Here is an 18,014-nt window from a genome sequence, read left to right as displayed (position 1 = left end):
TCATGGATGACACATTGTGAGTGTAAAGGATGATTCACATGGTAGTCAGTCATGGATGACACATTGTGAGTGTAAAGGATGATGATTCACATGGTAGTCAGTCATGGATGACACATTGTGAGTGTAAAGGATGATGATTCACATGGTAGTCAGTCATGGATGACACATTGTGAGTGTAAAGGATGATGATTCACATGGTAGTCAGTCATGGATGACACATTGTGAGTGTAAAGGATGATGATTCACATGGTAGTCAGTCATGGATGATTCACATGTGAGTCAGTGACACATTGTGAGGATGATGATTCACATTGTGTCATGTGACACATTGTGAGTGTAAAGGATGATGATTCACATGGTAGTCAGTCATGGATGACACATTGTGAGTGTAAAGGATGATGATTCACATGGTAGTCAGTCATGGATGACACATTGTGAGTGTAAAGGATGATGATTCACATGGTAGTCAGTCATGGATGACACATTGTGAGTGTAAGGATGATGATTCACATGGTAGTCAGTCATGGATGACACATTGTGAGTGTAAAGGATGATGATTCACATGGTAGTCAGTCATGGATGACACATTGTGAGTGTAAAGGATGATGATTCACATGGTAGTCAGTCATGGATGACACATTGTGAGTGTAAAGGATGATTCACATGGTAGTCAGTCATGGATGACACATTGTGAGTGTAAGGATGATGATTCAAATGGATGACACATTGATTCACATGGTAGTCAGTCATGGATGACACATTGTGAGTGTAAAGGATGATGATTCACATGGTAGTCAGTCATGGATGACACATTGTGAGTGTAAAGGATGATGATTCACATGGTAGTCAGTCATGGATGACACATTGTGAGTCAGTCATGGATGATTCACATTGTGAGTGTAAAGGATGATTCACATGGTAGTCAGTCATGGATGACACATTGTGAGTGTAAAGGATGATTCATTCACATGGTAGTCAGTCATGGATGACACATTGTGAGTGTAAAGGATGATTCACATGGTAGTCAGTCATGGATGACACATTGTGAGTGTAAAGGATGATGATTCACATGGTAGTCAGTCATGGATGATACATTGTGAGTGTAAAGGATGATTCACGTGGTAGTCAGTCATGGATGACACATTGTGAGTGTAAAGGATGATTCACATTGTGAGTGTAAAGGATGATGATTCACATGGTAGTTAGTCATGGACGACACATTGTGAGTGTAAAGGATGATTCACATGGTAGTCAGTCATGGATGACACATTGTGAGTGTAAAGGATGATGATTCACATGGTAGTCAGTCATGGATGACACATTGTGAGTGTAAAGGATGATGATTCACATGGTAGTCAGTCATGGATGACACATTGTGAGTGTAAAGGATGATTCACATGGTAGTCAGTCATGGATGACACATTGTGAGTGTAAAGGATGAATCACATGGTAGTCAGTCATGGATGACACATTGTGAGTGTATAGGCTGATTCCCATGGTAGTTAGTCATGGATGACACATTGTGAGTGTAAAGGATGATTGTTATGGTAGTCAGTCATGGATGACACATTGTGAGTGTAAAGGATGAATCACATGGTAGTCAGTCATGGATGACACATTGTGAGTGTAAAGGATGATTCACATTGTGAGTGTAAAGGATGATGATTCACATGGTAGTCAGTCATGGATGACACATTGTGAGTGTAAAGGATGATTCACATGGTAGTCAGTCATGGATGACACATTGTGAGTGTAAAGGATGATGATTCACATGGTAGTCAGTCATGGATGACACATTGTGAGTGTAAAGGATGATTGTTATGGTAGTCAGTCATGGATGACACATTGTGAGTGTAAAGGATGATTGTTATGGTAGTCAGTCATGGATGACACATTGTGAGTGTAAAGGATGATTCACATTGTGAGTGTAAAGGATGATTCACGTGCATGGGATACACAGCTACATTGTATAACAGCGTTGGGTTTTCATGTTACTGTGGTGATGGTATAGTCAGTTCGGACATTTAAATGAGCATTGTATAACAGCGTTGGGTTTTAATGTTACTGTGGTGATGGTATAGTCAGTTCGGACATTTAAATGAGCATTGTATAACAGCGTTGGGTTTTCATGTTACTGTGGTGATGGTATAGTCAGTTCGGACATTTAAATGAGCATTGTATAACAGCGTTGGGTTTTCATGTTACTGTGGTGATGGTATAGTCAGTTCGGACATTTAAATGAGCATTGTATAACAGCGTTGGGTTTTCATGTTACTGTGGTGATGGTATAGTCAGTTCGGACATTTAAATGAGCATTGTATAACAGCGTTGGGTTTTCATGTTACTGTGGTGATGGTATAGTCAGTTCGGACATTTAAATGAGCATTGTATAACAGCGTTGGGTTTTCATGTTACTGTGGTGATGGTATAGTCAGTTCGGACATTTAAATGAGCATTGTATAACAGCGTTGGGTTTTCATGTTACTGTGGTGATGGTATAGTCAGTTCGGACTTGGGTTTTCATGTTACTGTGGTGATGGTATAGTCAGTTCGGACATTTAAATGAGCATTTATTCTTTAAAATCTCTCATATGCATTGAATAGCCCCCATTTCATTAATGCAACAACATTAGGCTTGAAATTAAACACACACACACACACACACACAGGAATTACACCCACATGAATAACACACACATGAATAACACCCACGGGAATTACACCCACGGGAATTACACCCACGGGAATAACACCCGCATGAATTACACCCACGGGAATTACACCCACGGGAATTACACCCACGGGAATTACACCCACATGAATTACACCCACATGAATTACACCCACATGAATTACACCCACATTAATAACACCCACATGAATTACACCCACATTAATTACACCCACATGAATTACACCCACATGAATTACACCCACATTAATAACACCCACATGAATTACACCCACATTAATTACACCCACATTAATTACACCCAGAGCCACGGTCTTGTAAAGACACATTCCAACACAGTGATGTGAGTTTGAACCGTAGGCACCGTAGTAAACCAGCATGTTGGTTTTTAATTCAATAAAAACCCAGATCAAATATATATCTAGAGAATCATCACTCACAACTCTGGGAGACTACATCTGGGCCGACTGCCAGGGAGGCAGACTGCCAGGGAGGCAGACTGTCAGGGAGGCAGACTGCCAGGGAGGCAGACTGCCAGGGAGGCAGACTGCCAGGGAGGCAGACTGTCAGACTGTCAGTCAGCACTAGGGCTGTTTACATACGGAGGGACTATCGTAAACAAAATGGATAAGAAATCATTACATTTTTCAAACTGTTCTGGGAGAGGGGAAGGTCTTCTTCTGATTAGTCACTAAGAAGAAGAGTATCCTCCCAGTCAGTGGTGTTCAGGCAGGGTGTTGAGGGCTCTAGAGGGTCAGCCGTGTTCAGGCAGGGTGTTGAGGGCTCTAGAGGGTCAGCCGTGTTCAGGCAGGGTGTTGAGGGCTCTAGAGGGTCAGCCGTGTTCAGGCAGGGTGTTGAGGGCTCTAGAGGGTCAGCCGTGTTCAGGCATGGTGTTGAGGGCTCTAGAGGGTCAGCCGTGTTCAGGCAGGGTGTTGAGGGCTCTAGAGGGTCAGCCGTGTTCAGGCATGGTGTTGAGGGCTCTAGAGGGTCAGCCGTGTTCAGGCAGGGTGTTGAGGGCTCTAGAGGGTCAGCCGTGTTCAGGCATGGTGTTGAGGGCTCTAGAGGGTCAGCCGTGTTCAGACATGGTGTTGAGGGCTCTAGAGGGTCAGTCGTGTTCAGGCAGGGTGTTGAGGGCTCTAGAGGGTCAGCCGTGTTCAGACAGGGTGTTGAGGGCTCTAGAGGGTCAGCCGTGTTCAGGCAGGGTGTTGAGGGCTCTAGAGGGTCAGCCGTGTTCAGGCATGGTGTTGAGGGGTCTAGAGGGTCAGCCGTGTTCAGGCATGGTGTTGAGGGCTCTAGAAGGTCAGCCATGTTCAGGCAGGGTGTTGAGGGCTCTAGAGGGTCAGCCGTGTTCAGGCAGGGTGTTGAGGGCTCTAGAGGGTCAGCCGTGTTCAGGCAGGGTGTTGAGGGCTCTAGAGGGTCAGCCGTGTTCAGGCATGGTGTTGAGGGCTCTAGAGGGTCAGCCGTGTTCAGGCAGGGTGTTGAGGGCTCTAGAGGGTCAGCTGTGTTCAGGCAGGGTGTTGAGGGCTCTAGAGGGTCAGCCGTGTTCAGGCAGGGTGTTGAGGGCTCTAGAGGGTCAGCTGTGTTCAGGCAGGGTGTTGAGGGCTCTAGAGGGTCAGCCGTGTTCAGGCATGGTGTTGAGGGGTCTGGAGGGTCAGCTGTGTTCAGGCAGGATGTTGAGGGCTCTAGAGGGTCAGCTGTGTTCAGGCAGGGTGTTGAGGGCTCTAGAGGGTCAGCCGTGTTCAGGCATGATGTTGAGAGCTCTAGAGGGTCAGTCGTGTTCAGGCAGGGTGTTGAGGGCTCTAGAGGGTCAGCCGTGTTCAGGCATGGTGTTGAGGGGTCTGGAGGGTCAGCCGTGTTCAGGCATGGTGTTGAGGGGTCTGGAGGGTCAGCTGTGTTCAGGCAGGATGTTGAGGGCTCTAGAGGGTCAGCTGTGTTCAGGCAGGGTGTTGAGGGCTCTATAGGGTCAGCTGTGTTCAGGCAGGGTGTTGAGGGCTCTAGAGGGTCAGCCGTGTTCAGGCATGGTGTTGAGGGCTCTAGAAGGTCAGCCATGTTCAGGCAGGGTGTTGAGGGCTCTAGAGGGTCAGCCGTGTTCAGGCAGGGTGTTGAGGGCTCTAGAGGGTCAGCCGTGTTCAGGCATGGTGTTGAGGGGTCTGGAGGGTCAGCTGTGTTCAGGCAGGATGTTGAGAGCTCTAGAGGATCAGTCGTGTTCAGGCAGGGTGTTGAGTGCTCTAGAGGGTCAGCCGTGTTCAGGCATGGTGTTGAGGGGTCTGGAGGGTCAGCTGTGTTCAGGCAGGATGTTGAGAGCTCTAGAGGATCAGTCGTGTTCAGGCAGGGTGTTGAGGGCTCTAGAGGGTCAGCCGTGTTCAGGCATGGTGTTGAGGGGTCTGGAGGGTCAGCTGTGTTCAGGCAGGATGTTGAGGGCTCTAGAGGGTCAGCTGTGTTCAGGCAGGGTGTTGAGGGCTCTATAGGGTCAGCTGTGTTCAGGCAGGGTGTTGAGGGCTCTAGAGGGTCAGCCGTGTTCAGGCATGGTGTTGAGGGCTCTAGAGGGTCAGCCGTGTTCAGGCATGGTGTTGAGGGCTCTAGAGGGTCAGCTGTGTTCAGGCAAGGTGTTGAGGGCTCTAGAGGGTCAGCCGTGTTCAGGCATGGTGTTGAGGGCTCTAGAGGGTCAGCCATGTTCAGGCAGGGTGTTGAGGGCTCTAGAGGGTCAGTCGTGTTCAGGCAGGGTGTTGAGGGCTCTAGAGGGTCAGTCGTGTTCAGGCATGGTGTTGAGGGCTCTAGGGTCAGTCGTGTTCAGGCAGGGTGTTGAGGGCTCTAGAGGGTCAGTCGTGTTCAGGCAGGGTGTTGAGGGCTCTAGAGGGTCAGTCGTGTTCAGGCAGGGTGTTGAGGGCTCTAGAGTGTGAGTACAGTCTGTGCAGGGACAGAGGGGATTGGGGGGGCTGGCCATGGATGGCCATGGGGGACTGGGGGAGCTGGCTGTGGGGGCTGAACTGGGCATCAGAGTGCTCTATCAGAGAAGGGGGGCAGCAGGTGGCCGTACCTGGGCCCTGCCCTGGGGGCATCCAGAGGGGGGAAGAAATACCTGAAACAAGGAACAGGGAACAGACAGGAAACAAGACAACAATGGGACACAAAGAAATAAACAAAAACAGAGAAATGAGAGGTGAATTAAAATAGGAAAAGGGGAGACGTGAACAGGCTACGGGGGGAGGTGAACAGGCTACGGGGGGAGGTGAACAGGCTACGGCAGCTGTACAGAACAGGAAAAGGAGGGGTAGGAGGAGGTGCAGAAGACACTGTATTCAGCAGAACACAGACACATTAACACAACAGAAGACATTGTATTCAGCAGAACACAGACACAATAACACATCAGGAGACACTGTATTCAGCAGAACCAACAGGAGACTATGTGGTAAGGTATTCAGCAGAACTAACAGGAGACTATGTGGTAAGGTATTCAGCAGAACTAACAGGAGACTATGTGGTAAGGTATTCAGCAGAACTAACAGGAGACTGTGTGGTAAGGTATTTAGCAGAACTAACAGGATACTATGTGGTAAGGTATTCAGCAGAACTAACAGGAGACTATGTGGTAAGGTATTCAGCAGAACTAACAGGAGACTATGTGGTAAGGTATTCAGCAGAACTAACAGGAGACTATGTGGTAAGGTATTCAGAAGAACAGGAGACTGTGTGGTAAGGTATTCAGCAGAACTAACAGGAGACTGTGTGGTAAGGTAATCAGCAGAACTAACAGGAGACTATGTGGTAAGGTATTCAGCAGAACTAACAGGAGACTATGTGGTAAGGTACTCAGCAGAACTAACAGGAGACTATGTGGTAAGGTATTCAGCAGAACTAACAGGAGACTATGTGGTAAGGTACTCAGCAGAACTAACAGGAGACTATGTGGTAAGGTATTCAGCAGAACTAACAGGAGACTATGTGGTAAGGTATTCAGCAGAACTAACAGGAGACTATGTGGTAAGGTATTCAGCAGAACTAACAGGAGACTATGTGGTAAGGTATTCAGCAGAACTAACAGGAGACTATGTGGTAAGGTACTCAGCAGAACTAACAGGATACTATGTGGTAAGGTACTCAGCAGAACTAACAGGAGACTATGTGGTAAGGTATTCAGCAGAACTAACAGGAGACTATGTGGTAAGGTATTCAGCAGAACTAACAGGAGACTATGTGGTAAGGTACTCAGCAGAACTAACAGGAGACTATGTGGTAAGGTATTCAGCAGAACTAACAGGAGACTATGTGGTAAGGTATTCAGCAGAACTAACAGGCGACTATGTGGTAAGGTATTCAGCAGAACTAACAGGAGACTATGTGGTAAGGTATTCAGCAGAACTAACAGGAGATTGTGTGGTAAGGTATTCAGCAGAACTAACAGGAGACTATGTGGTAAGGTATTCAGCAGAACTAACAGGAGACTATGTGGTAAGGTATTCAGCAGAACTAACAGGAGACTATGTGGTAAGGTAATCAGCAGAACTAACAGGAGACTATGTGGTAAGGTATTCAGCAGAACTAACAGGAGACTGTGTGGTAAGGTATTCAGCAGAACTAACAGGAGATTGTGTGGTAAGGTTTTCAGCAGAACTAACAGGAGACTATGTGGTAAGGTATTCAGCAGAACTAACAGGAGACTGTGTGGTAAGGTATTCAGCAGAACTAACAGGAGATTGTGTGGTAAGGTGTTCAGCAGAACTAACAGGAGATTGTGTGGTAAGGTATTCAGCAGAACTAACAGGAGACTATGTGGTAAGGTATTCAGCAGAACTAACAGGAGATTGTGTGGTAAGGTATTCAGCAGAACTAACAGGAGACTATGTGGTAAGGTATTCAGCAGAACTAACAGGAGACTGTGTGGTAAGGTATTCAGCAGAACTAACAGGAGATTGTGTGGTAAGGTATTCAGCAGAACTAACAGGAGATTGTGTGGTAAGGTACTCAGCAGAACTAACAGGAGATTGTGTGGTAAGGTATTCAGCAGAACTAACAGGAGATTGTGTGGTAAGGTATTCAGCAGAACTAACAGGAGACTATGTGGTAAGGTATTCAGCAGAACTAACAGGAGACTATGTGGTAAGGTACTCAGCAGAACTAACAGGAGACTATGTGGTAAGGTAATCAGCAGAACTAACAGGAGACTATGTGGTAAGGTAATCAGCAGAACTAACAGGAGACTATGTGGTAAGGTACTCAGCAGAACTAACAGGAGATTGTGTGGTAAGGTACTCAGCAGAACTAACAGGAGATTGTGTGGTAAGGTATTCAGCAGAACTAACAGGAGACTATGTGGTAAGGTATTCAGCAGAACAGGAGACTGTGTGGTAAGGTATTCAGCAGAACAGGAGACTGTGTGGTAAGGTATTCAGCAGAACTAACAGGAGACTGTGTGGTAAGGTATTCAGCAGAACTAACAGGAGATTGTGTGGTAAGGTATTCAGCAGAACTAACAGGAGATTGTGTGGTAAGGTATTCAGCAGAACTAACAGGAGATTGTGTGGTAAGGTATTCAGCAGAACTAACAGGAGACTGTGTGGTAAGGTATTCAGCAGAACTAACAGGAGACTATGTGGTAAGGTATTCAGCAGAACTAACAGGAGATTGTGTGGTAAGGTATTCAGCAGAACTAACAGGAGACTATGTGGTAAGGTATTCAGCAGAACTAACAGGAGACTATGTGGTAAGGTATTCAGCAGAACTAACAGGAGATTGTGTGGTAAGGTATTCAGCAGAACTAACAGGAGATTGTGTGGTAAGGTATTCAGCAGAACTAACAGGAGACTGTGTGGTAAGGTATTCAGCAGAACTAACAGGAGACTATGTGGTAAGGTACTCAGCAGAACTAACAGGAGATTGTGTGGTAAGGTATTCAGCAGAACTAACAGGAGATTGTGTGGTAAGGTATTCAGCAGAACTAACAGGAGATTGTGTGGTAAGGTATTCAGCAGAACTAACAGGAGACTATGTGGTAAGGTATTCAGCAGAACTAACAGGAGACTATGTGGTAAGGTATTCAGCAGAACAGGAGACTATGTGGTAAGGTATTCAGCAGAACAGGAGACTATGTGGTAAGGTATTCAGCAGAACTAACAGGAGACTATGTGGTAAGGTATTCAGCAGAACTAACAGGAGATTGTGTGGTAAGGTATTCAGCAGAACTAACAGGAGACTATGTGGTAAGGTATTCAGCAGAACTAACAGGAGATTGTGTGGTAAGGTGCTCAGCAGAACTAACAGGAGACTATGTGGTAAGGTATTCAGCAGAACTAACAGGAGATTGTGTGGTAAGGTATTCAGCAGAACTAACAGGAGACTATGTGGTAAGGTATTCAGCAGAACTAACAGGAGACTGTGTGGTAAGGTATTCAGCAGAACTAACAGGAGACTGTGTGGTAAGGTATTCAGCAGAACTAACAGGAGACTGTGTGGTAAGGTATTCAGCAGAACTAACAGGAGACTGTGTGGTAAGGTATTCAGCAGAACTAACAGGAGACTGTGTGGTAAGGTATTCAGCAGAACTAACAGGAGACTATGTGGTAAGGTATTCAGCAGAACTAACAGGAGACTATGTGGTAAGGTATTCAGCAGAACTAACAGGAGACTATGTGGTAAGGTATTCAGCAGAACTAACAGGAGACTATGTGGTAAGGTAAGGTAGACTATCAGCAGAACTAACAGGAGACTATGTGGTAAGGTATTCAGCAGAACTAACAGGAGACTATGTGGTAAGGTATTCAGCAGAACTAACAGGAGACTATGTGGTAAGGTATTCAGCAGAACTAACAGGAGACTATGTGGTAAGGTATTCAGCAGAACTAACAGGAGACTGTGTGGTAAGGTATTCAGCAGAACTAACAGGAGACTGTGTGGTAAGGTATTCAGCAGAACTAACAGGAGATTGTGTGGTAAGGTTTTCAGCAGAACTAACAGGAGACTATGTGGTAAGGTAATCAGCAGAACTAACAGGAGACTATGTGGTAAGGTATTCAGCAGAACTAACAGGAGACTGTGTGGTAAGGTATTCAGCAGAACTAACAGGAGATTGTGTGGTAAGGTGTTCAGCAGAACTAACAGGAGATTGTGTGGTAAGGTATTCAGCAGAACTAACAGGAGACTATGTGGTAAGGTATTCAGCAGAACTAACAGGAGATTGTGTGGTAAGGTATTCAGCAGAACTAACAGGAGACTATGTGGTAAGGTATTCAGCAGAACTAACAGGAGACTGTGTGGTAAGGTATTCAGCAGAACTAACAGGAGACTATGTGGTAAGGTACTCAGCAGAACTAACAGGAGATTGTGTGGTAAGGTATTCAGCAGAACTAACAGGAGATTGTGTGGTAAGGTACTCAGCAGAACTAACAGGAGATTGTGTGGTAAGGTATTCAGCAGAACTAACAGGAGATTGTGTGGTAAGGTATTCAGCAGAACTAACAGGAGACTATGTGGTAAGGTATTCAGCAGAACTAACAGGAGACTATGTGGTAAGGTACTCAGCAGAACTAACAGGAGACTATGTGGTAAGGTAATCAGCAGAACTAACAGGAGGCTATGTGGTAAGGTAATCAGCAGAACTAACAGGAGACTATGTGGTAAGGTACTCAGCAGAACTAACAGGAGATTGTGTGGTAAGGTACTCAGCAGAACTAACAGGAGATTGTGTGGTAAGGTATTCAGCAGAACTAACAGGAGACTATGTGGTAAGGTATTCAGCAGAACAGGAGACTGTGTGGTAAGGTATTCAGCAGAACAGGAGACTGTGTGGTAAGGTATTCAGCAGAACTAACAGGAGACTGTGTGGTAAGGTATTCAGCAGAACTAACAGGAGATTGTGTGGTAAGGTATTCAGCAGAACTAACAGGAGATTGTGTGGTAAGGTATTCAGCAGAACTAACAGGAGATTGTGTGGTAAGGTATTCAGCAGAACTAACAGGAGACTGTGTGGTAAGGTATTCAGCAGAACTAACAGGAGACTATGTGGTAAGGTATTCAGCAGAACTAACAGGAGATTGTGTGGTAAGGTATTCAGCAGAACTAACAGGAGACTATGTGGTAAGGTATTCAGCAGAACTAACAGGAGACTATGTGGTAAGGTATTCAGCAGAACTAACAGGAGATTGTGTGGTAAGGTATTCAGCAGAACTAACAGGAGACTGTGTGGTAAGGTATTCAGCAGAACTAACAGGAGACTATGTGGTAAGGTATTCAGCAGAACTAACAGGAGATTGTGTGGTAAGGTATTCAGCAGAACTAACAGGAGACTATGTGGTAAGGTATTCAGCAGAACTAACAGGAGATTGTGTGGTAAGGTATTCAGCAGAACTAACAGGAGATTGTGTGGTAAGGTATTCAGCAGAACTAACAGGAGATTGTGTGGTAAGGTATTCAGCAGAACTAACAGGAGACTATGTGGTAAGGTATTCAGCAGAACTAACAGGAGACTATGTGGTAAGGTATTCAGCAGAACTAACAGGAGACTATGTGGTAAGGTATTCAGCAGAACTAACAGGAGATTGTGTGGTAAGGTATTCAGCAGAACTAACAGGAGATTGTGTGGTAAGGTATTCAGCAGAACTAACAGGAGATAACAGGAGATGTGGTAAGGTATTCAGCAGAACTAACAGGAGATTGTGTGGTAAGGTATTCAGCAGAACTAACAGGAGACTATGTGGTAAGGTATTCAGCAGAACTAACAGGAGACTATGTGGTAAGGTATTCAGCAGAACTAACAGGAGACTGTGTGGTAAGGTATTCAGCAGAACTAACAGGAGACTATGTGGTAAGGTATTCAGCAGAACTAACAGGAGATTGTGTGGTAAGGTATTCAGCAGAACTAACAGGAGATTGTGTGGTAAGGTATTCAGCAGAACTAACAGGAGACTGTGTGGTAAGGTATTCAGCAGAACTAACAGGAGACTATGTGGTAAGGTATTCAGCAGAACTAACAGGAGATTGTGTGGTAAGGTATTCAGCAGAACTAACAGGAGACTATGTGGTAAGGTATTCAGCAGAACTAACAGGAGATTGTGTGGTAAGGTATTCAGCAGAACTAACAGGAGACTTGTGTGGTAAGGTATTCAGCAGAACTAACAGGAGATTGTGTGGTAAGGTATTCAGCAGAACTAACAGGAGATTGTGTAAGGTAAGGGAGACTATGTGTAAGGTTCAGCAGAACTAACAGGAGACTATGTGGTAAGGTATTCAGCAGAACTAACAGGAGACTATGTGGTAAGGTATTCAGCAGAACTAACAGGAGACTATGTGGTAAGGTATTCAGCAGAACTAACAGGAGATTGTGTGGTAAGGTATTCAGCAGAACTAACAGGAGACTATGTGGTAAGGTATTCAGCAGAACTAACAGGAGACTATGTGGTAAGGTATTCAGCAGAACTAACAGGAGATTGTGTGGTAAGGTATTCAGCAGAACTAACAGGAGACTGTGTGGTAAGGTATTCAGCAGAACTAACAGGAGACTATGTGGTAAGGTATTCAGCAGAACTAACAGGAGACTGTGTGGTAAGGTATTCAGGTAAGGTATTCAGCAGAACTAACAGGAGACTGTGTGGTAAGGTATTCAGCAGAACTAACAGGAGACTATGTGGTAAGGTATTCAGCAGAACTAACAGGAGATTGTGTGGTAAGGTATTCAGCAGAACTAACAGGAGATTGTGTGGTAAGGTATTCAGCAGAACTAACAGGAGACTATGTGGTAAGGTATTCAGCAGAACTAACAGGAGACTGTGTGGTAAGGTATTCAGCAGAACTAACAGGAGACTATGTGGTAAGGTATTCAGCAGAACTAACAGGAGATTGTGTGGTAAGGTATTCAGCAGAACTAACAGGAGACTATGTGGTAAGGTATTCAGCAGAACTAACAGGAGACTATGTGGTAAGGTATTCAGCAGAACTAACAGGAGACTTGTGTGGTAAGGTATTCAGCAGAACTAACAGGAGACTGTGTGGTAAGGTATTCAGCAGAACTAACAGGAGACTATGTGGTAAGGTATTCAGCAGAACTAACAGGAGACTGTGTGGTAAGGTATTCAGCAGAACTAACAGGAGACTATGTGGTAAGGTATTCAGCAGAACTAACAGGAGATTGTGTGGTAAGGTATTCAGCAGAACTAACAGGAGATTGTGTGGTAAGGTATTCAGCAGAACTAACAGGAGATTGTGTGGTAAGGTATTCAGCAGGTATTCAGCAGAACTAACAGGAGACTATGTGGTAAGGTATTCAGCAGAACTAACAGGAGACTATGTGGTAAGGTATTCAGCAGAACTAACAGGAGACTATGTGGTAAGGTATTCAGCAGAACTAACAGGAGATTGTGTGGTAAGGTATTCAGCAGAACTAACAGGAGACTATGTGGTAAGGTATTCAGCAGAACTAACAGGAGATTGTGTGGTAAGGTATTCAGCAGAACTAACAGGAGATTGTGTGGTAAGGTATTCAGCAGAACTAACAGGAGACTGTGTGGTAAGGTATTCAGCAGAACTAACAGGAGACTATGTGGTAAGGTATTCAGTGGTAGAACTAACAGGAGACTGTGTGGTAAGGTATTCAGCAGAACTAACAGGAGACTATGTGGTAAGGTATTCAGCAGAACTAACAGGAGACTGTGTGGTAAGGTATTCAGCAGAACTAACAGGAGACTATGTGTGTAAGGTATTCAGCAGAACTAACAGGAGATTGTGTGGTAAGGTATTCAGCAGAACTAACAGGAGACTATGTGGTAAGGTATTCAGCAGAACTAACAGGAGACTATGTGGTAAGGTATTCAGCAGAACTAACAGGAGACTATGTGGTAAGGTATTCAGCAGAACTAACAGGAGACTATGTGGTAAGGTATTCAGCAGAACTAACAGGAGACTATGTGGTAAGGTATTCAGCAGAACTAACAGGAGACTATGTGGTAAGGTATTCAGCAGAACTAACAGGAGACTATGTGGTAAGGTATTCAGCAGAACTAACAGGAGATTGTGTGGTAAGGTATTCAGCAGAACTAACAGGAGACTATGTGGTAAGGTATTCAGCAGAACTAACAGGAGATTGTGTGGTAAGGTATTCAGCAGAACTAACAGGAGACTATGTGGTAAGGTATTCAGCAGAACTAACAGGAGATTGTGTGGTAAGGTATTCAGCAGAACTAACAGGAGACTATGTGGTAAGGTATTCAGCAGAACTAACAGGAGACTGTGTGGTAAGGTATTCAGCAGAACTAACAGGAGATTGTAACATTCAGGAGACTGTGTGGTAAGGTATTCAGCAGAACTAACAGGAGACTAACAGTGTGGTAAGGTATTCAGCAGAACTAACAGGAGACTGTGTGGTAAGGTATTCAGCAGAACTAACAGGAGACTGTGTGGTAAGGTATTCAGCAGAACTAACAGGAGACTATGTGGTAAGGTATTCAGCAGAACTAACAGGAGACTATGTGGTAAGAACTAACAGTATTCAGCAGAACTAACAGGAGACTATGTGGTAAGGTATTCAGCAGAACTAACAGGAGACTATGTGGTAAGGTATTCAGCAGAACTAACAGGAGACTATGTGGTAAGGTATTCAGCAGAACTAACAGGAGACTATGTGGTAAGGTATTCAGCAGAACTAACAGGAGACTATGTGGTAAGGTATTCAGCAGAACTAACAGGAGACTGTGTGGTAAGGTATTCAGCAGAACTAACAGGAGACTATGTGGTAAGGTATTCAGCAGAACTAACAGGAGACTGTGTGGTAAGGTATTCAGCAGAACTAACAGGAGATTGTGTGGTAAGGTATTCAGCAGAACTAACAGGAGACTATGTGGGTAAGGTATTCAGCAGAACTAACAGGAGACTATGTGGTAAGGTATTCAGCAGAACTAACAGGAGACTGTGTGGTAAGGTATTCAGCAGAACTAACAGGAGACTTGTGTGGTAAGGTATTCAGCAGAACTAACAGGAGATTGTGTGGTAAGGTATTCAGCAGAACTAACAGGAGACTGTGTGGTAAGGTATTCAGCAGAACTAACAGGAGATTGTGTGGTAAGGTATTCAGCAGAACTAACAGGAGACTATGTGGTAAGGTATTCAGCAGAACTAACAGGAGACTTGTGTGGTAAGGTATTCAGCAGAACTAACAGGAGACTATGTGGTAAGGTATTCAGCAGAACTAACAGGAGATTGTGTGGTAAGGTATTCAGCAGAACTAACAGGAGACTGTGTGGTAAGGTATTCAGCAGAACTAACAGGAGATTGTGTGGTAAGGTATTCAGCAGAACTAACAGGAGATTGTGTGGTAAGGTATTCAGCAGAACTAACAGGAGACTATGTGGTAAGGTATTCAGCAGAACTAACAGGAGACTATGTGGTAAGGTATTCAGCAGAACTAACAGGAGATTGTGTGGTAAGGTATTCAGCAGAACTAACAGGAGACTATGTGGTAAGGTATTCAGCAGAACTAACAGGAGACTATGTGGTAAGGTATTCAGCAGAACTAACAGGAGACTGTGTGGTAAGGTATTCAGCAGAACTAACAGGAGACTGTGTGGTAAGGTATTCAGCAGAACTAACAGGAGACTATGTGGTAAGGTATTCAGCAGAACTAACAGGAGATTGTGTGGTAAGGTATTCAGCAGAACTAACAGGAGACTGTGTGGTAAGGTATTCAGCAGAACTAACAGGAGACTATGTGTAAGGTATTCAGCAGAACTAACAGGAGACTGTGTGGTAAGGTATTCAGCAGAACTAACAGGAGACTATGTGGTAAGGTATTCATTCAGCAGAACTAACAGGAGACTGTGTGGTAAGGTATTCAGCAGAACTAACAGGAGACTATGTGGTAAGGTATTCAGCAGAACTAACAGGAGACTATGTGGTAAGGTATTCAGCAGAACTAACAGGAGATTGTGTGGTAAGGTATTCAGCAGAACTAACAGGAGACTGTGTGGTAAGGTATTCAGCAGAACTAACAGGAGACTATGTGGTAAGGTATTCAGCAGAACTAACAGGAGATTGTGTGGTAAGGTATTCAGCAGAACTAACAGGAGACTATGTGGTAAGGTATTCAGCAGAACTAACAGGAGATTGTGTGGTAAGGTATTCAGCAGAACTAACAGGAGACTGTGTGGTAAGGTATTCAGCAGAACTAACAGGAGATTGTGTGGTAAGGTATTCAGCAGAACTAACAGGAGACTATGTGGTAAGGTATTCAGCAGAACTAACAGGAGACTATGTGGTAAGGGAGACTATGTCAGCAGAACTAACAGGAGACTATGTGGTAAGGTATTCAGCAGAACTAACAGGAGATTGTGTGGTAAGGTATTCAGCAGAACTAACAGGAGACTATGTGGTAAGGTAGAACTCAGCAGAACTAACAGGAGACTATGTGGTAAGGTATTCAGCAGAACTAACAGGAGACTGTGTGGTAAGGTATTCAGCAGAACTAACAGGAGATTGTGTGGTAAGGTATTCAGCAGAACTAACAGGAGATTGTGTGGTAAGGTATTCAGCAGAACTAACAGGAGACTATGTGGTAAGGTATTCAGCAGAACTAACAGGAGACTATGTGGTAAGGTATTCAGCAGAACTAACAGGAGACTATGTGGTAAGGTATTCAGCAGAACTAACAGGAGACTATGTGGTAAGGTATTCAGCAGAACTAACAGGAGACTATGTGGTAAGGTATTCAGCAGAACTAACAGGAGACTATGTGGTAAGGTATTCAGCAGAACTAACAGGAGACTATGTGGTAAGGTATTCAGCAGAACTAACAGGAGACTATGTGTAAGGTATTCAGCAGAACTAACAGGAGACTATGTGGTAAGGTATTCAGCAGAACTAACAGGAGATTGTGTGGTAAGGTATTCAGCAGAACTAACAGGAGACTATGTGGTAAGGTATTCAGCAGAACTAACAGGAGACTTGTGTGGTAAGGTATTCAGCAGAACTAACAGGAGACTATGTGGTAAGGTATTCAGCAGAACTAACAGGAGACTATGTGGTAAGGTATTCAGCAGAACTAACAGGAGATTGTGTGGTAAGGTATTCAGCAGAACTAACAGGAGACTGTGTGGTAAGGTATTCAGCAGAACTAACAGGAGACTATTCAGCAGAACTAACAGGAGACTGTGGTAAGGTATTCAGCAGAACTAACAGGAGATTGTGTGGTAAGGTATTCAGCAGAACTAACAGGAGACTATGTGGTAAGGTATTCAGCAGAACTAACAGGAGACTATGTGGTAAGGTATTCAGCAGAACTAACAGGAGATTGTGTGGTAAGGTACTCAGCAGAACTAACAGGTAAGGTATTCATTCATTCAGCAGTTCCACAGTTCTGCTGCTCTTTGTTTTTCTTACCTCATACTTTAAAAAAAAAGAGGTATTTTCTTAAAACTGCTTTGTTGGTTCAGGGCTTTTAAAATCAGCATTTACCTGCTGTATTCGGGCACATGTGACAAATACAATTTGATGTAAAATAAAGCAACACCTATTAGAAGTAAAGTATCGCTGAAGCAGTGGCATCCTGGTCCATGCATGGTCACCAGGGTGCTCGCTGGTCAGCGGGCTTTAGGTTAACAGTACGCAGGCTGGTGGAGTGTCTTCAGGGTAGTCAGGCTGCGCAGGCGAGGGCTAAAGGGGATCCTCTGGCCGTTCCTGTGTGCATGCGACAAGCAGCATCCATCACGTCCAATAGACCACACAGGGATGAGTCCTTATTGAAAACGGGACAATAATGCGCAAGCAAAACTATTTCATTTTTTAAAAATTAGATTGTCTGAATGAAATTGTACAAAACACACAGTCGTCAACAAATCACAATACGATGCATTTTTTTTTTAATCAAAGATTGGACAGGAGTACAGAAAAAGGTTGTCATTAAAAACAGAGAAACGTAACATCACACAATGTAACAGGTTAGCAGAGGCCTTGCAGAACGGAGTGGATTTTAAGGAAGAATAGTCACCTCTAGTGAGGAATAATTAGGCTTTTCTTATGAACCATTACACAGTACTAGGAGTATAATGTCTGGAAACTGAATGTTGATGTACTGTACTAGGAGTATAATGTCTGGAAACTGAATGTTGATGTACTGTACTAGGAGATAATGTCTGGAAACTGAATGTATAATGTCTGGAAACTGAATGTTGATGTACTGTACTAGGAGAAACTGAATGAGTATAATGTCTGGAAACTGAATGTTGATGTACTGTACTGGAAACTGAATGTTGATGTACTGTACTAGGAGTATAATGTCTGGAAACTGAATGTTGATGTACTGTACTAGGAGAGAGAGTATAATGTCTGGAAACTGAATGTTGAT

The 18,014-nt window shown here is 44.2% G+C and overlaps 1 protein-coding gene across 1 annotated transcript; it reads right to left on the bottom strand.

The window, feature by feature from the left end:
• Positions 1 to 2,553: 2,553 nt before the first annotated feature.
• On the bottom strand, positions 2,554 to 17,793 carry LOC135575095 (mucin-2-like). Its single transcript, XM_065027278.1, has 2 exons — positions 17,181 to 17,793; positions 2,554 to 5,771 (listed from the first exon to the last, which is right to left on the bottom strand). The coding sequence occupies exon 2, from the start codon at positions 5,363 to 5,365 to the stop codon at positions 3,377 to 3,379; it is 1,989 nt and encodes a 662-aa protein (XP_064883350.1). The 5' UTR covers positions 5,366 to 5,771; positions 17,181 to 17,793; the 3' UTR covers positions 2,554 to 3,376.
• Between the last annotated feature and the right edge of the window lie 221 nt (positions 17,794 to 18,014).

Source organism: Oncorhynchus nerka, linkage group LG14 (genome assembly GCF_034236695.1).
Source record: "Oncorhynchus nerka isolate Pitt River linkage group LG14, Oner_Uvic_2.0, whole genome shotgun sequence".
NCBI classification, from domain to species: Eukaryota; Metazoa; Chordata; class Actinopteri; order Salmoniformes; family Salmonidae; genus Oncorhynchus; species Oncorhynchus nerka.
This window is presented reverse-complemented; position numbering and strand designations above follow the sequence as displayed.

What these genes read in the sequence shown, in the direction of transcription:
- LOC135575095 (XM_065027278.1), bottom strand. Translation starts at nt 5,365, where the DNA reads ATGGCTGACCCTCTAGAGCCCTCAACACCATGCCTGAACACGGCTGAC.